Below are 18,217 nucleotides of genomic sequence, written 5' to 3'. Positions count from 1 at the left end.
TTACAGGTAGATGGTGGGCAGGCCTTGAGAGGGTGTCTCGTTTGCCAAGACCGGAATCACGTGCAGACAGGTGAGTGGGCCTGGGCCTCCAAGCAAGAAGGCGGCACAAGCTTGACGTGAAGCCACGCGCACATGGAGGGCTCACGTGTACGAAAATGTGCTATGTCCCACGCAGAGAAAACCGTGACCACTCCCACCTAGCATCCGAGGATGCATCAGAATGCTCGGCTTTGGCTAGGCCACAGCCTTCCCGCCACAGCCATATCCAATCAGAAAGCACCATACTCCGCAAGTCAAGTACCGTCCAATCAGAAGCGGGATTCCAGGCCTAGGTCCGCCCCGAGGCACTGAGGACCAATGGGCACCTGGGCAGCGGCGGGCCAATCCCGGGCCGGGTGCACCGCGCAGCAGCGGCAGTTGGGCGCGTGGCGTCGGTGGCAGCGGTTGAGGTCTGGTAACGGCGTTGGGCAGCAGCTGAACTCACCATGGTGAGGCCCCCCCCCCCCCGGCCACTCTCGGTTCCTAGAGGCCCAGGCAGGAGGGAGGATGAAGCCCGCCACATGAGGCCCCTGGGTGGGGCAAGACTGGGACAAATCCTAGGACAGGGGCTCTGTGTGTGTGTGTGTGTGTGTGTGTGTGTGTGTGTGTGTGTGCGTGTGTGTGGGGGGGGGGGGGAGTGGAGATCGGGGGAAAGAGGGGGCTGGGCTGGGCACGGGAGGCCCAGGGCTGCCCGGACGAACAGATAATAGTCCTCTCGCTTGTTCTCTGGGTGTGCGAACCCTGAGGGCAGCGGCAACCTGCGTCGTGGTAATGTCCCGGATGAAGGGGTGTCGGCAGGTGCAGATGTCTTCTCGAAAATTGTAACTTTATGAGCCAGGTTGGAAGCTGGGTGACCTTGACTTGTTGGGTGTCCTTGACTCAGTCTCTGAGGACAGCCGGGTTCTTCAAACGTTGGGGTCCCAGGACAACCCTAGAGTATGTATGTATGTATGTATGTATGTATGTTAACGTATGTTTATTTTTGAGAGAGAGAGACACACACACAGCACAAGTGGGGGAGGGGCAGAGAGAGAGGGAGACACAGAATCCCAAGCAGGCTCCAGGTTCTAAGCTGTCAGCACAGAGCCCAACGTGGCGTTCGAACTCATGTGATAGGAGATCATGACCTGAGCTGAAGTCCAACACTTAACCGACTGAGCCACCCAGGTGCCCCTACAGTATTTATTTTTTTATAGAGTTTATTTGAGAGAGAGAGAGAGAGAGAGAGAGAAAGAGTGCAAGTGGGGGAGGGGCGAGGGAGAGGGAGAGAGAGAATCCCAAGCAGGCTCTGCACTGCCAGCCCAGTGAGCTCAAACTCACAAACCATGAGATCATGACCTGATGGGGAAGCAAGAGTCATGCTTAACCATCTTAGCCACCCAGGCACTCCATGGGCATCTCTACAGTGTAACAGATCAGGACTCCAAAAAGCCTTTGTTTATGTGGGTTATCTCCATAGTCATTTGCCATGTTAGAAATTTTAAAAATATTTATTTACTTTCAGACAACATGCTAACATAAACACCAGATATCCAAGTTGCAATAGCCATAGTTTGTCGCCTCTTGCAAGGAAAATAACATTCTGTGAAAAAAGCTAGTTCAGTTGGCAACTGAAAACACACAAGTGCTATTTCTTAAAACAGCTGTATTTCAGCAGGTGCACAAGTGCTTTATGGATACTTTCCGTTTTATCACAGTACTTGAGGGTGGATGTTTTATAAAATAATCATTTTTTGCTTCATCATGAATATTCTGAAATGAAATTGCCTTTTTTTTTTTTTTTTTTTTTTGGTCTTTTTACCGGGAGTGCATAAGGGTGAAGAATCTAACGAACACTGGTATAGTTTGGTGCCACTACCTTGATTTGTACTAGGGCATTAAGAGTTTTACCCACTTTTTTTTTTTAAGTTTATTGTTTTGAGAGAGAGAGCGTGAGAGAATCCCAGGCAGGCTCTGCACTGTCAGTGCGGAGCCCAGTGCGGGGCTTAAACTCATAAATGGTAAGATCATGACCTGAGCTGAGGTTGGATGCTTAATTGACTGAGGCACCCAAGCACCCCAGTTTTACCCACTGTTTGATTATGCACCATCAGTGAACACGGTGAAATGTGAACACGGTGAAAAGGGCTGGTTATCTCAGTAGTCCTACTGTGAAATCGCTTTAATTTCCAATTACCCTGAAGAGGTCTGTGGATCTCTAGTGGCCTGAGAAGGCCAGTGATTACTTTGAGGACTGTTAGCGGGTAGGGGATCAGTAGAAACAATTGACAGGAGGAAGAGAGCAGAAAGGTCTGCGCATTTGCTGTCTGGAAGCTGAAGCTTCTGGGTACGTAGGGAACAAAGTAATCTGCCAAGAATATGAAGAGAGCAGTTGGACTGGAGCTTGAAAAGAAAGAGGATGAAGATAAGGCTGAGTAAAGCAAGGTAAAATTTTAATGATCCAGGTGAGGTTGGTGATGAATTTTTAATGGCTTTCTATTGAAAGCTAGGAATGATTTTTCTGACTGCTTTTCGTTAGTTCCATTGGATAATCAGATGGAAGTGGCCTTGCAGATCATGTAGCGCACCAGCCCCCATTTTGTAAAAGAAAAAACTGAGGGATTTTCTCAGGGTACAGAGCTTACTGTGATCATACTAGGGCTGAGTCCGTAGACAACTAAATCAGGCATCCTGTGAAGCATAGGCTGCCTGGATTTAAGTAAGGCAAAATGAATAATACTGATCTGTAAATGGTGTGATTGTGTGGATTCCAAAAGACTTCCCAGAGTGTTGATGAATTTCTTCCCTGAAGGAGTGCATTCCTTGTCATTGGAGAAGTTCTTTCTGCAACTGAATAGTTCCTTCTGGGATGGATTCTTAGGGTATTGTGGCGTTACGTGAATCTCTATGCCCCTAATTGGAGAGTTGGTGTTTGTGTGATAAGAAACGGGACTGGGACTTCGGGGGCACCTGGCTCAGGCGGTTAAGCGTCCGACTTCAGCTCGGGTCATGATCTCACGGTCTGTGGTTCGAGCCCCGTGTCGGACTCTGTGCTGACAGCCCAGAGCCTGGAGCCTGCTTCGGCTTCTGTCTCCTTCTCTCTCTGTCCCTCCCCTGCTTGTGCTGCCTCTCCATAATAAACAATCCTTTAGAATAAAAAAAAAAATTACCTGCCAAACTTAAAAACAGGACTTCAAGTTCTTGGTATTGTATATTAGGATTTAGGATTCAAGGTGGGACACCTTGAATTTTATTTGATCTCTTCTATGTATTTGTAAGGATAAGGTGTCTAAAATAGAACAAATGATTAATGACTGTACAGTTATGTTTATGGCAGGAAAGATAGGATACAGTCAAAATCGGTGCTTTGAGTCTAAGGAAACCACCAAAGGACAGTGTAGTGTCCTACCGTTTGTGATGTCTGGTTGCCATTAACTCCTAGCCTTGAGGTGAAGGGAGTGGTCACTAGAAGCTGAGAAGGTGGCTTTGTCAAGAACACTGACTGCTGAAAGTTTGTGGCCTTGATAAACACACTCAGGGAGCTCATGGCAGTCCGGCAGGGTGGGAGCCAGGAAGTGAGCACCCTGACCACACTGTCCTCTAACCTCGCAGTCTCTTGCTGATGCCCGCCTTGGCTAATGCAACCAGAAGCCAGGTGCAAGGAAGCCCCTTAAATGCAGTCCAGATGGGTCAGCCTCCCTGAGCACAGCCCTGGGTGGAGAAAATAGAGGGTAGCTGTAGATGGGTAGATGGATGGCACACATATGGTGACCACTGGCACCTGGGCCATGGTGACCTGTGTCCAAGTCCACTCTTCCTTCCCTGATCTGTTACTTGTTACATTCTCTTTGGACAGGACACCATCAGAAACTAATCGCTATACTCTTTAGAGAATAACTGTGGCTGTATGGTGACTGTGGCTGTATGTGACTGTATGGTGTGGCGTTTATCACTGACATTACGTGTATGGTAGCAAACACTTTTGTGTGGGGGCTAAGTCCGGCACTTAGTAGCTAAGGCGGTTTAGAGCACCTCAGTTTTCATAGGGACTTGAAAAGGGTCACATAAGCCTTCTGGGAAAGGTCTGGGAAAGCCATAGACAATGTGAAATACATGTAGATGTGTGTGTTAATACGGTTTCCATGCCATATAGTGTTGGTTCCCTTGAAGACAAGGGGATCTCAACGTTTGTGTTCTGGTTCCCAGCGCGAGTGCATCTCTATCCACGTGGGGCAGGCAGGTGTCCAGATCGGCAACGCCTGCTGGGAACTGTACTGCCTTGAACATGGAATTCAGCCCGATGGTCAGATGCCAAGTGACAAAACCATCGGTGGTGGGGACGACTCGTTCAACACGTTCTTCAGCGAGACTGGGGCTGGCAAGCATGTGCCCAGAGCGGTGTTTGTGGACCTGGAGCCCACCGTGGTCGGTAGGTACTCGGGCACTTGGGCGGCTTTCCCGGGAGAGTGGGAGAGCCTCCCTGAAGCCCCCTCCATGCCCCCTGTGCTCCTTTGAATCCTTTCTGCGGAAAGGACGGGGTGTGCAAGTACACGCCTGTGGCTACATCAGGTGAGAAACTGAGGCTCCTAAGTTAGGAGAACCTAACGTACAGGAAAAACATAGGCTGGTAATAGATTCACTCGTGGCCGCCTCAGCCCCAGGCAGGTGGTTGTGTAGACTCCACCTGCGGGGTGCCCAGGCACTGGTCCCTCCTTAACGCTGCGCACACCAAAATGCTGCCGCGTGAGAATCTTGACCTGCATCTGACAGAAAGGTAAGGAGAGCACATTCGTTGGCTTCCTCCGGATTAGAAGGCTGAAGTGGTTGCCAGGGAGAGCTGCAAGGAGAGAGCACCTTTCAGTGGCCACCCAGGGGAAGACAGGATGTCACCCTAAAGCCTGTGAGAGGCAGGCCACAGAGGGTGCCCTGATGGGACTGGCCGGCCAAGGTCATGCTGACCTGGTGACTGTCTGGTATGTAAGCGATTTTTTAGTTACACTCTTGGAGGCAGCAGTGGGTAGGAGGACATACGTATGCACGTGCAGAATCACCTGCGTGCGGGTGTGAGTGGTTTCCCTTCTTTGAGGACCAGTCAGATTGGACTTTGTACCTCCACTTGACTTTACCTGGCGAGCCATAGATTGCTGTTGTGGTCTGCGTATGACGCAGAGACGTTTTCTACGAGACCCTGATGCTGCCGACCCGCGAGGAACGGCACGTGCTTGGTAGATCCCGACGGTCCCCAAACCCACCCCTCCTGGTGAGTTGACAACAGGCTTGAAGCCCTGCGGCCCACGTGTCCTCTTTGTAGATGAAGTGCGCACGGGGACCTACAGGCAGCTCTTCCACCCAGAGCAGCTGATCACCGGGAAGGAGGACGCAGCCAATAATTACGCCAGAGGCCATTATACCATCGGCAGGGAGATCGTCGACCTGGTCCTGGACCGGATCCGAAAACTGGTAAGGGGGTGCCGAGAAGGCTTCCTGTGGACGTTGCCCCGGACGGGAGGGTGTGCAGGGATTGCGACCAGGAGGTCGCCCTGGCAAAACCCCAGGCCAGAATCTTGAGTCCACGTTTCCCTTCACGTGTGGCTTCAGTGCGTCCGTACATCTCTAACGTCTGCCTTGCTTTGCTCCCGAGCGTCCTGCACGTGCGCTGTGGACGATTTGAATGTGTGATCATCCCGCAGAGGCAAAGAAGCGAGCGTGGCTTGTCGGAGGTCGGCGGTGTGGCTTCCGCAGGCACTGGCTCACGGTCTCTGGTTTCTCTCAGGCGGATCTGTGCACGGGGCTGCAGGGCTTCCTCATCTTCCACAGTTTCGGGGGCGGCACCGGCTCTGGGTTTGCGTCCCTGCTCATGGAGCGGCTGTCGGTGGACTACGGCAAGAAGTCCAAGCTGGAGTTTGCCATCTACCCGGCCCCCCAGGTGTCCACGGCCGTGGTGGAGCCCTACAACTCCATCCTGACCACCCACACGACCCTGGAGCATTCTGACTGTGCCTTCATGGTGGACAACGAAGCCATCTACGACATATGTCGGCGCAACCTGGATATCGAGCGGCCCACGTACACCAACCTTAATCGTCTGATCGGGCAGATCGTGTCCTCCATCACGGCCTCCCTGCGATTTGATGGGGCCCTGAACGTGGACTTGACGGAATTCCAGACCAACCTGGTCCCCTACCCCCGCATCCACTTCCCCCTGGCCACCTACGCCCCGGTCATCTCAGCTGAGAAGGCGTACCACGAGCAGCTGTCTGTGGCCGAGATCACCAATGCCTGTTTTGAGCCGGCTAACCAGATGGTCAAGTGTGACCCTCGGCACGGCAAGTATATGGCCTGCTGCATGTTGTACAGGGGGGACGTGGTCCCGAAAGATGTCAACGCAGCCATCGCCACCATCAAGACCAAGCGCACCATCCAGTTTGTGGATTGGTGCCCAACTGGATTTAAGGTAGGACTGGGTGATGTTGAGTGGTGTTACCGGTCAGCAGGCAGCCGACCAAGCACAGCATGCCCTTTGTAGGGGATGCCCTGTTCCATGGCAGCCAGCCCCTTGGTCATCAATCAGTGAGCCGGAGTGATAATTTATTCAGTGGTGCCATTTGAACTCCCTTCCTGAGTTATCACATTGTGTATCTGTGTGAGAATTTTCTTTTTTAACAGAACAGAAAGTTTTTGGAAGGATTTTTGTTGCCGCTTCTGGGTGAAAGAATTAGTGTGGGAAAAATAGTTTGGACTTAGAAATGTAGCAATTTTCAAGGGCATTTGGATAATTGATGTGGATATTTGAAATTGGGATATCACTGTAAACATCAGTGTTCCTAAATCCCACGTCATTCTTCAGGCATAAGGAAATTAAACGAAATCTAAACGTCCCATGCAGCATTTGATTTAACGAAAAATGGTCATGGACGTTTTTGGAAGAAATGGCAACATGCTCATTTCTCCGTTAGTAAGATTGGCAAGTTTGGGCAGAGGCTGCCTCCAACACAGTTTGTGCCAGTCTTCCATCTGATACAGAATAGGAAACTTGCTGTAGCTCTTCAGCTTTGTCCAGTACTTGGACGCTAAACTGTCGATGCTTTCCATCTGGGAGAACGTGCTTCCCTCTGCCTTGCTTTCCATGCCGCCTAGCTGGCTCAGACCTTACTGCTTCTGGTGGGCTTGCTGCAGCGGGTCCTTCACTAGCCCTTCCTATTCTGGGTTCAGGGATCGGCACAGTTGGCAGACCAGCCACGTAGAGTTTTATGTGGACACACCCACACCTGTTCATTGGTGTCTTGTTGTGGCCGCCTTTGTGCTCCAAAGAGAGAATTAAGTAATTGTGACAGAGACCATGTGGCCCACCCAGCCTAGAATATGTGCTGCCTTGCTCTTTTTTTTGTTAACATTTATTTTCATTTTTGAGACAGAGAGAGACAGAGCATGAACGGGGGAGGGTCAGAGAGAGAGGGAGACACAGAATCTGAAACAGGCTCCAGGTTCCGAGCTGTCAGCACAGAGCCCCACACGGGGCTCGAACTCACAGGCCGTGAGATCGCGACCTGAGCTGAAGTTGCACACCTTAACCAACTGAGCCACCCAGGCGTCCCTGTCTTGCTCTTTATAGACAAAGTTTGCCGACCCCAGCTCTAACTGACCCTGTGTATTCCTGCCCAAACCTCTGGTCGTGTTGTCTCCTGGTTTGGAAACTTAGAATGCCTCCCCTTTTGGACCCAGCCCTCGAATATCACCCCTTTCTCCTACTTAGCACACACATAGGCCACCTCCTGTTGCAGTAGTAGCAACAGTCCTAGGACCTGAGGGTGTGCCTGTCGCCCTATTGTGCACAGGCTGGCTCATTTGGTGGGAGACCGGGGCTATGATCTCCCCTGGTGATACGGCCATAGTACTCTGAATCGAGTGGAAAAGGTTTCAGCTACAGAAATGAATCCCCATCTTGTAGAAGCCTATGGGGAAAATAACATGAGCAATACAAAGCAGTGTCCCCTTTTAGAAGAAACAGCCCTGTTACCTGAGCACCTGTCACATGTCTCAGTTGCTGGGACACAGCCCTTCAGGCAACTTGGGACTGAGCCGGGAGCCAGGGCTCCTTTTCCCCAGTTTTCCTGGTCTGGAAACCAGCACCCTGCTCACCTGACACCTTGCCTGGCACAAAGAAGGCACCTGCATGTCTTTTGTTTCCATGAAAGCAGCTACCGTTTCTGGGTTTGACACAAGTTGCACAGACTGTTTTCTTCCCCATCTCTGGCAGGTGGGCATCAACTACCAACCCCCCACCGTCGTCCCCGGAGGGGACCTGGCCAGGGTGCAGCGGGCCGTGTGCATGCTGAGCAACACTACCGCCATTGCCGAGGCCTGGGCCCGCCTAGACCATAAGTTTGACCTCATGTATGCAAAGCGAGCCTTTGTGCACTGGTACGTGGGGGAAGGGATGGAGGAAGGGGAGTTCTCCGAGGCCCGGGAGGACCTGGCAGCTCTGGAGAAAGATTATGAAGAGGTGGGTGTGGATTCCGTGGAAGCAGAGGCTGAAGAAGGGGAAGAATACTGAATGGGGACATGGCTGGCAGGCATTCCTCTCTCCCTCTCTCTCTTGCCACCCTGCAGCACAGGTGGTTTTCAGTTAAAGTTAAATCCAATTAAAGTTTCTGCATGAAACTTCGGTCTATTGTGATGCTCATTTGGGATACACTCATGTGACTGCACAGATGGGTAGGACCCCAAGGCCTGTCAGGCCGTGTGGAAAGCTGTCCTGGGCTGCACTGTGAGTTGTGTACAGCACTACCTACATCTGTAGGGAGCCAGTGCATACTTGACATGATCTGCATGGCCTGGGGACAACAGTTCTTTCCAAATTGAGGTTCCAAAGCACAAAGATTGCCTAGATTCTAGCAAAACTGAGTTAGGCTTTCAATTGAATTTGCAATTTTTCAGGTTTCTCTGTTGATGGCACATGGTGACTAATGTGTAAGTTTGGAACTGGAGTTTGAACGCCTGAGGTCCATGGAAGGGGGCTGTCCATAAAGTCCTTAATGCTGTGGGTCAAATGTGTAGGGTGAGGACATTGGGCAGGGTGGGGGGGTGTTGGAGTTTTATTGGATTCCCCATGGCATTCACAGTCACAGGGTGAGCTCTAGATTACGGCTCATCTTTGACTTTACTGTGCACGTAACCTGTAAGACAGCATTTCCACTCCACCCTCAGACCCTTGCAGCTCTACCCTGGGAATGGTCTCGGCAAAAGCACTGCACCTTTCTCTTTAGCGGAACATGTTGACGTGCATTTATAAAAGTTTTAGTAACAAGAGTTTGAACTGTGCAGGTCACTTCTATGTGGATTTTTTACAGCATGGTACTGTAAATGCATTTCTCTTATGATTTTCTTTTCTCTAGTTTCCTAGAGTATAATACAGTATGTAATAGTATATGATATATATAGTATATGTATACAGGCTATAATACATACGTAAAAGATGTGTTAATTGACTGTATATTATCAGTAAGGCTTCCTACTAACAGTAGGCTGTTGGTAGTTAAGTTCTGGGGAGTCAAAAGTTAGGCTTGGATTTTCAACTATGCAGGGGTTGGTGCCCCTGACCCCCATTTGTTCATGGGCCAACCATACAGATATTTTTCTCTATGACCTGAAAATAAGGTATAGTAGGGTGAAACCACTGGTTTAGGTCAGTTGGTTGTTACGTTCAGCTGCAGTACGTCTAGGCCCACAATGCAAAACTGATTCTCAATCTTGGAGCCTTAATGTATTCAAAAGGTGATAGAAAACAGCTTGGATGGACCCTCGGTTTTTCACAAAGCTTTATTACCAGCCGGAGGAAACCACACGTAGCCTCTGCTAGGAGGCTGGTGGAGCCCACAGCTGGGTGGCGTGAGAAGTCTGCCCGTCTCAGGTGCTGCTCCGAGTGGGGCTCTTCCCCGGCCCGCCCCCCTTCGGCAGCCTGGTAGCACTGGGTTGTCGGGGCATTCTTTGGCTGGATCCTTCCCGGCCGCCACGCTCTGCCAGTGCTGGGCCTCCACCCAGAGCCGTGCTGCCTTTGTTTCTCCCTGAGTGGACGCAGAACACAATTGTTAGGAACCAGGGCACACTCCACAGTCGGCACACCCACTACATTTGTGTTCCTTGCACATTACGTCTGGTACATCTCTGTCCGACCTTTCAGCCAGGGATCCTCTCAGCTCTGAGCCCTGAGGCTGAGGACCACCTGCAGAGGGCACATCCAAGAGAAGTCCTCCACAGAGTGCAAGAGGCCCTCGAGCACAGGTCCTAGGACAGAAGCAGCACGAGGAACAATGGGGAAAGTCCGCAAGGCCCATTTAGGGAAAGGTGAGCTCAGCCGGTTGACTCCCGCCCTGGAGAGTGTAAGGAATCGCCCGACCACCAGCAGCACAGGAGGGCTCACCACCAGGGCCACCACTTCGAAGCCTCCCCTGGCGCTCCCTGCTCCAGGTCACCCACAGCTGAACTGCTGGAAGCACATCCCTCAAGAATGGAAGTCAGGCTTTTGGATTTGGACCTTGGAATCTTTCCCTCAGGCGTTTCCCTGACTACCTCAAAGTATTTTGCAAACTTTCGCTGGTCAAGCCTCTAGCTCTCAAGTTCAGCTCCAGGATCCTGTGACTGGCTTCATGCTGAGGCTTGACTGCTCAGAGGAAGCTTGCCCTGACCACAGGTAGTCACATTCAGATGGAGACCACTGGTGCAGATATCCCTTGACTTGTAATTTACTTACCTTCCCCTCTTTCTGTGAAGACAGGAAGATCTGTAATGACACTTGGGCCAAACTTTATTCTAAAGGAATGGCTTCCCTGGCTTCAGGATGTTGACAGCATTCACAAGACCGAGAGGACACCAGGAGGCACAAAATGTGCCCAGGGAGCAGGCTCACCCCCTGGGTCACAGTCCCTCCCCACTGGGCCTTCCCCAGCCAGGGCTCCTCTCTGCGCCAGCCTGGCAGGGTCCATCCTTGTTTGACCCTCAACCTTAATGTCAGTTCTTAGTCAAATAAACAGCCTGCAATGGGGACATGTGGGTTTTTGGAGAAAAGACACCATGAATTTCTTGGGGGCATGTTGAGTCACTCCTGGTTCACCATTTGTCACCTGGAACGAGGGGAGGCACCTACATTTGTGACACTGCAGTTCCTGGCTTCTTCAAGACATCAGACTCCCTTTCCATCCTCTCTGACACTACTTTCTCCCCAGGACTCCTGCAGAGATAGGACAGCCCTTCCTAAGAGCATTTCTGAACAGCTCCTCCCCAGGGAACAACAGGGGGTCTTTGCTGCCTAGTGGGGTGGAAAGGGTTACCATGGTGCCACTGCTTGGAATGCCACAGCTCAGATTTTCCCCTGCCCTGCCTCCCTGGGCTTGCACAGGTTTGATTCAATGGAGATGTAATAACACGTTACAGAGGGCCAAGGGCATGTGGTGGGGCGAAGCTGGGCCAACTCAGCCTGCCAGTGGTTCATGGAAAAAACAAAAGTAGAGAACCGTCACCACACATTTCCTTTTTTCCTGTTACACGTTCTGATATTCTGGTTCCCGCTGACTGGTCAGTGGGCAAGGATCCTGTCTCCTGTGAGTGCACGACCCCGCCACCCTACAGCTCCCAACCTGCTGGTCAGCTATGAGGCCATGTCCCTCTCCAGGCCTGGCCAGACTGGCATAACTCATCTGTAGCACCTGGCCTACCCCTGCGTGCTTAGGCATCCTACAGACTAGGCCCAGGGCTCCTGAAGGACCTGAAAATATAGCTCAAGCATAGGCCACCCCCAAAATGGCAGTGTGGGTCTCAGACGTGGGCCCGGGTCTGAATGCAGCTTTTTTTCACCCTGCCATATATCTGAATTTCCTCTCCCCCTCAGTATAATGACCAGGGCCCTTCTGGAAAGTCCAGGATGAGAGGAAAGGAGAAAATAGCAAATAATATTCATTTTTAACCTTGATGAGGCTGACAAACCCTGGAAATAAGACACCAATGTAAATTTGAGCCATTAAGAAAACCATCTAACCGTTTATCGAGCTCTGCAATTCTTGGAACCTTCAGGAATCACGTGCTCTCTGTTAGTGGAGAGACCCACTTAGGCCTCATGCAGAGCTGGGGAGGCATTCTGGTCTGAGGAGAATGGTGTGAGGGCCTGTCAGTGGACAGACCTGCTCTGTCCTGGACACAGCAGGGGACTTTCTGGAACCGGTCTTACCTGCCCCAGCTCCCTGCAATGGGGTAGTTAGGGTCCCATGGATTGGAGGGCAGGACTGAGCCAAAGGTGACTATAGGCTAGGGTGGGTGGCAGTGACATGCCCCCAGGCCCGATGCCTGAGGAGCCCTCACGGGTGTCAAAGACAGCACTGAAGGTTAAAAACAGCCTGGCTCACGGTGTTAAAAGGTTGGTGCTCCTCCTACCCCTAATACCTGACCGAACCCCCCCCAACCCCAGATGAAGCAAAACCCCAAAGGCAACCCTAAACACACCCCCTGCGGCTGGGGAGCTGGCCCGCCCCAGCGGGACCCACTGAACCATTTAACTCTGGTGTGGCCCATGTGATCCCAACTCCCCAACCCCTGCAAGCTCTGTTGGCAGAGGTGCGGGGGGATCAAGGGTTGACAAAAAGCCCAGAATGTGAGAAGCTGCTCCCATCTTGCCCATGTTCCCCGGGAGTGGCCTTTCTCCTTCATGGTGGGAGCACTCCCTCGTGCTCAAATGGGCCGGTGGGGCCCCCTGAGGTCAAATATTAGTGACCGGCCGTAAGCGGACACTGGATGTGTGTGTGAGGAAGGAAAAGAACAAGGGGGTGAGGCAGCATAGCAAGTGCCCTGATATCCTCAAGGCTGGCTGGCAAGGTCTGGTGGCCAGGGTGAGCGTGCAGCCAGGACCACCTATCACTGCTACTCGAGAGCCCACCAGAAGGTCTACACGCACCAGCCAGTCCTGCTGCCCTCTCTGGCTGAGCACACAGGAGTGGCTTAATCAGTCAGTGCTTCCAGAACACATACAGACATAATGACAAAGACTGATGTGCACCATGGACATGCACACATGCACTTTTAGCCCTTAACTGGGCCTGTGCTTCTTAGGAGATGTGACCCTCTCCTGCACACATGCAGTACATAAGCCCTGACTCAGCGTTTCAGGCAAAGTTCAATTGTTCTGGAGCAGCACTGTCCCAACAGAAATATGATGTGAACCACATGTAACTCATTTTCCAGTAGCAACATTAAAAAGTAAAAGGTGGGGGAGGGGCCGGGTGGGCTCAGTCAGTTAGGTGTCCGACTTCGGCTCAGGTCATGATCTCATGGTTTGGGGGGTGGAGCCCTGTGTTGGGCTCTGTGCTGACAGCTCAGAGCCTGGAGCCTGCTTCGGATTCTGTGTCCCCCTCTCTCTCTCTGCCCCTCCCCCAGTTGAGCTCTGTCTCTCTCTCTCTCTCTCTCTCTCTCAAAAATAATGTTAAAAAAAAAAAAAAAGTAAAAAGAAACAGGAAATTAATGTAAATCATGTATTTTAATTAACCTAAAATGTGCAATATTACCATTTCAGCATGTAATCGATATGAAAATTACTTGTGAGGTATTCTTTTTGTTCCAGTTCTCTGGCATCTGGGTGTCTGGTGTATACTTAAACTTGCAGTGAGTCTCAGCCGCGAGCCCTGGGGGGCCCATGGCTCCTGTACGGGACAGCGCAGCTCTGTGTAGGGCTCACAGCTTCTGCACACCAAACTTCATCTTACACATTCCAGAGGAACATCTTTTTAAAGCATACAGTTTCCCTAAGCCTCAGCAGAGAACACTCGACCGAATTTTATTTTTCCTTGGTGACCACACCCTCATCAGGACAAGCATTTACCCTCTTTGTGCTCTTAGGGTCTTCTGTTTCCCCATGTCCTGCCTAGTAAAGCCAGGAATGGATGAGCTTGTCAGTGACAGTCCCCACAGGCCACCTGGATGCTGAGCATGCTGCAGCTTACCAGATCAAACTCCTGGGCGGGCCTCCAGCCCCTGGTCTGCAGCAGCTGCCACCCCAATTCTGTGGGAAACCTAAGGCCAGCGAGCCCTAACAGCCCCAAACCCCCATCATGATCCTAGGCTACCACAGTCCCCCAACTGATCACTCTGACGACTCTCCTCATTTTTTTCTACCTCAGATTCTGCCCAAGGTCTGTGTGGACAGACAGATTCTGCAACATGTGGCCTCAGAGCTCTTGGTCTCCGATGGCCTCTGCCTCTTGGCCACAGCACACTCCTGGCATGGCCCCTCATGTGCCCCACTCCCTTCCACTGCCTCCCCACCCACCCCCTCTCCAGGCTGCCCTCTACCCTCACTGGGCACCTCCTCAGGACCTCTATGTCCTCATATCCTGGCCACTGGCTGCCCAACCCAGCAGACCCAAGGCATAAGCATTTGAGAAAACCCTGTGGGGCCCAGCACTCCATGCCACTCCTGTCCCTATGCTTGGGGCTTCTTCCCCACCTCTCTCCAAGCCCCTCTATGTCAGTGCTCTGAGCACCAAAGCAAACCCACTCCACCTCTGGGCTCTCCGCCCTCCCTTTCCCACCTCTCCCCTCCAAGCTCAGGCCCGCTCCCACCAGTGACCTGGGCCCGCATCTCAGGCTGGAGCGCTCCCCACTACTCCTACCTCAAAGGGCTGCAGGGCAACAACACTCTGAGCCTGCTTAACCCTTGCTGCTCCAGCAAGGCTGGCTACACTGGCTTCCTCCGGTCTCTGTCCCCATTGGTGTATCTAGCCATCTCCCAAACTGGAAGGGGGACCTGTCCATCTCACAGCCCCCCTGAGCCCTCAGCGCTGAGAGCCAGCCTGGCACCCAGTCACTGGGTGAGCAAGCAGCAACACCCCCTTGAAAGAGGAGGGCTCCATGCCCAGTTTCTCCCTCCCTCTGCCCACTGATTCCTCAACTCAGCCTTGTAGTCTACTGGCTCTACCCTGACCTGCCCCTTGGCCCTTCCCCATGCCGAGTTTCAGGTGGCACCTAGAACAGCGAGGTCGGTGATGTGGGAAAGGATATGGAGAGCACAGCCAGGGCAGCTGTGGGATCTCAGGCCCTCACACGCCCCTGGCTCTGGGCCTCCAGCCTCGCCACACCGGGCAATGCCTGGAAGGTACCCTCAGCTCAGGAAACAGGCAGGAAAGGACAATCACATCTTACCCTCTAGGCTACCTGTCAGGTGACAGCATCTAAGCAACCAAGGTGTTTCTCACACCTAAGGCTTCCCTCTCTACAGCAAAGTAAAGGCTCTCCTGCCCCTCGGCCTGGTGCCCTCCTCTCGGGGTGAGGGCACCTCTACAGAGCACAAGTCACACCTGGCAGAATTGGCCTCTGGGGGCAGGGGGCGTTGGTCCCATTCCAGAAGTACTGCAAGTGGTCTCTAATAAACCAAGATCTGAAATTGTGTCCCCAATCCCTAAGCTGTGTAACAGGGATGGCCCATAGGGTCCTGCCCTGGCAGTTCATCTCCAAGTTGCTCTGACTCTCGAATAGGGGCCACAGCAGTTTCCACAGAAACAAGAAAGAGCACCAACCCCCAGAGATAAACCAGTAAACGCAACCTGCAAAAGGAGAGAACAGGCAGCAAGAGAACCGGAGGGAACCGGGGGGCCCTGGAGAGAGAGGCGAGTGCGTGGCAGCTGGGCCGTGGAGCAGAACCGGAGAGGCCGCAGGCCGCGGGGCCGAGGAAAAGGAGGGCCTTGCAGGGGGACTACAGCTCTTGGCAGAGAGAAAGGAGGCCTCTGGAGGTCAGAGAGAGACACAAAGAGAGCAGACAGAGCGTGGATCAGTAAGGAAGCCTGCGCTCCAGTGCCCAGGGCCTCTCAGGAAAGGGGGAAAGGGGGCGTGGGTACCCAGGGCCCTGGCACTCCCTCCCACAGGGACCCAGCCTGCCCCCCACCTGAACATCGGCCCCTTCTCAGGATGTCTGTGAGTGCCCGAATGCTTCTGGCCAAGCATTCAGGTTGTTTCTGAAACTGGGAGCAGATGCGACACACCAGGAGGATGCAGCCGGAGCTCCACTGTGACACCTTTGTCATGGGCACCTGCTTATCCCCCAGTCATGACTCTCGAGAGTCAGGAGGCCCCTCAAACTTGAGCCCAGTGCGGTGCCCACTCAGGCCTCTGCACCCTGCGTGTCTAGGGCAGCCAGGGGCTGCCATGATGACCCGTCCTGCAATCCGAGGAAGAACGCTCAGCTGGCTAGACTCCTGGGCAGCACCTGGGCCCAGATGGGGTATAGGCTAAGGGGCGGCAGTAAGACCTCTGCCTGCCCCGCTCCCTGAACACTTTCCTGGACGCTGTACACACCGTGAGAACAGGAACCAAAGCCACCTTGTTCCCGTGTTTGTGGAATGAGAGCGTTTCTACCCAAGGAAGGAGGCAGAATCCCATATGAGGCTTAGCCTGCTGGCCACCCTGGACACCCGCTTTGCGACCACCTGATCTGGACTTGCATATGTAGCAAAGGGTAGCAAAGAAACGAAACTGGGGACTGGAAACCAAAAGGCGAGCCCTTGGACAGTCCCTGTGGGTCCTGGGAGAAGACGCACAGTAAGGCCAGGCCACTCAGGACCAAGCCCACCTTGTGTCTGGCACCGCCCACGTGCCTCCCCTGCCACCCGCCTCCTGAGTCACAGGGGCAGGGAGCACCGGGCCCAGCTCTGACCTCGGGTCTCCGGGACGCTCGATGTGGGCAGAGACACGGCCACAGGGTCCTGGGGCTCGCTCGCCAGCCTCTGCCCAGCACACATGGACTTGAGCATCTGGAAGACAGCGAGGGGCGCCACGTTCAGCTTCAGCAGGTCCACCAGGATCCTGGAGAGAACACACGCGGGGGGCAGTGAGCCTTCCTCGCCCAGGCCCAGGAAGGCCACTTCCCTCAAGACCCCAACTCTACTCTGGGCGCTCAAAGGGGTCCGAAAAGGGCGGGGTGGGGGTGGGGGGCTCCTCCAGATCAGAGGCCCGGGCGGGGGAGCAGGGGTGTCTGGGGGGTGGGGGGGTAGGATGAGCGCGCACTCCCACCCGCGCGCGCTCACTTGAACACGTCGGGGTCTATGGCGCCACCCGCCGCCTGCGCCAGCTCGTAAAGTTCCATCTCCTCGGCGCTCAGCACCTTCTTCCGCCGCAGCGCGAGCTTCTGCAGGGCCGCCTCCAGCCCCGGGGGTGCTCCCGGCCCGGGGCCCGCGCCCGGGGCCGCCATGCACCCGGCTAGCGGGAAGACGAGCGCCCCGCCCCGCCGCGCTCCCTCCTCTGACCCCGCCTCCGCCGGGCCCCTCCGGCAGCTCCCACAGCGCCTTCTACTGGCTCCGCCGGTCGCTTCTCTCCCTGAAGCGCTACCGCCTGGCCTGCCCCGCAGCCCTACAGCAGAGGGCGCAAACCGGTTTGTCTCCTCTCCGCCATTCGATCCGCAGAAGTTTACCTGCGGGATGATGAGGGATAAAAGCAGAAAAATGTGCATCTTTAGCCCAGAAAGCTGATAGCCTGCATAGTTTTGATAAGGATCAAATAAGTACTGGTTGCTACATTCTTAAAGGGTCTCATGACTGCCTGTATGTCTCATCGATAGTCAACACCGAACTGAATGAGAAGCACCAGAGAAATCTTGTGACAGTAGTTGTAGGAGTAGAAATTGCAAGAAGACATTTATGATCTATACTCCCTGCGCGTCCTCTCCCCCTTGAACACTAAGCATATAACCACTAGCTTCGTACAGCAAAAATGCAGCTCTTTCGGCCCACAAGTCCTGTATCGTGCTACCTAAATGAACTTACTAAGTTGCACGGATCATCTCAAGAATTCTTTTTTGAGGGTCGCACTCAATGATCCCACAACAGGGAGACGTGTTAGGCGTAGGGGATGCCGTGGCGGACCTCAGAAACCCGTTTCTGGGCCATCAGGGTCGGGCCGCATTGGTCGTTCTCGCTTGGGCAGCAGCACCCAGGGCAGTGCCTGGCATATTGAAGGCGCTCAATAAACGTCTATCGCAAGAAGGTCAGTCAATGCACAGTGTATGATTTTTCCGCTCCAGCTCCCCATTAGAGGGCGCGCTTCCAGGACCTTAAGAAACGGCTTCTCTTTAGCAGGCGCACGCGCGCTCCTTCCAGGGCACACGGAACTCTGGGCTAAGGGACACAGCTGCCCCCGCTGCACACGCGCATCCGGAGGTGTAACCCATAAA

At 53.4% G+C, this 18,217-nt stretch overlaps 2 protein-coding genes across 3 annotated transcripts; one reads left to right on the top strand and one right to left on the bottom strand.

The window, feature by feature from the left end:
• The first annotated feature begins 367 nt into the window (after positions 1 to 367).
• LOC123587934 (tubulin alpha-3 chain) lies at positions 368 to 8,679 on the top strand. The gene is made up of 5 exons (XM_045458036.1): positions 368 to 488; positions 4,225 to 4,447; positions 5,330 to 5,478; positions 5,792 to 6,472; positions 8,276 to 8,679. Exons 1-5 carry the CDS (start codon positions 486 to 488, stop codon positions 8,570 to 8,572), a joined length of 1,353 nt encoding a protein of 450 aa, XP_045313992.1. The 5' UTR covers positions 368 to 485; the 3' UTR covers positions 8,573 to 8,679.
• A 1,142-nt stretch (positions 8,680 to 9,821) lies between these two features.
• Positions 9,822 to 18,181, bottom strand: MZT2B (mitotic spindle organizing protein 2B). 2 transcript variants are annotated; one of them, XM_045458038.1, is made up of 5 exons: positions 17,811 to 18,181; positions 17,076 to 17,458; positions 16,706 to 16,854; positions 15,600 to 15,779; positions 9,822 to 10,082 (listed from the first exon to the last, which is right to left on the bottom strand). In XM_045458038.1, exons 2-5 carry the CDS (start codon positions 17,237 to 17,239, stop codon positions 9,925 to 9,927), a joined length of 651 nt encoding a protein of 216 aa, XP_045313994.1. In that variant the 5' UTR covers positions 17,240 to 17,458; positions 17,811 to 18,181; the 3' UTR covers positions 9,822 to 9,924. The 2 variants fall into 2 exon arrangements, with proteins under 2 accessions (XP_045313994.1, XP_045313995.1); XM_045458039.1 differs by lacking the exon at positions 15,600 to 15,779 and having other exon boundaries at positions 17,811 to 18,160.
• Between the last annotated feature and the right edge of the window lie 36 nt (positions 18,182 to 18,217).

The sequence above is a fragment of the Leopardus geoffroyi genome, chromosome D3 (genome assembly GCF_018350155.1).
Source record: "Leopardus geoffroyi isolate Oge1 chromosome D3, O.geoffroyi_Oge1_pat1.0, whole genome shotgun sequence".
NCBI lineage: Eukaryota > Metazoa > Chordata > Mammalia > Carnivora > Felidae > Leopardus > Leopardus geoffroyi.
Note: the sequence above shows the minus strand (reverse complement) of the source record. Positions and strands in the feature narration are given on the sequence as shown.

Bases quoted from the DNA above. Each gene is read 5' to 3' on its own strand.
- LOC123587934 (XM_045458036.1), top strand. The intron at 5,479-5,791 runs GTAAGGGGGTGC...GGTTTCTCTCAG, and splicing joins TGGACCGGATCCGAAAACTG to GCGGATCTGTGCACGGGGCT. The intron at 6,473-8,275 runs GTAGGACTGGGT...CATCTCTGGCAG, and splicing joins GGTGCCCAACTGGATTTAAG to GTGGGCATCAACTACCAACC.
- MZT2B (XM_045458038.1), bottom strand. From the start codon at position 17,239: ATGGCGGCCCCGGGCGCGGGCCCCGGGCCGGGAGCACCCCCGGGGCTG. The intron at 15,780-16,705 runs GTCAGAGCTGGG...TCTGACCTCCAG, and splicing joins GAGCGTCCCGGAGACCCGAG to AGGCCTCCTTTCTCTCTGCC. The intron at 10,083-15,599 runs GTTGCGTTTACT...GCGTCCACTCAG, and splicing joins CCTGTTCTCTCCTTTTGCAG to GGAGAAACAAAGGCAGCACG.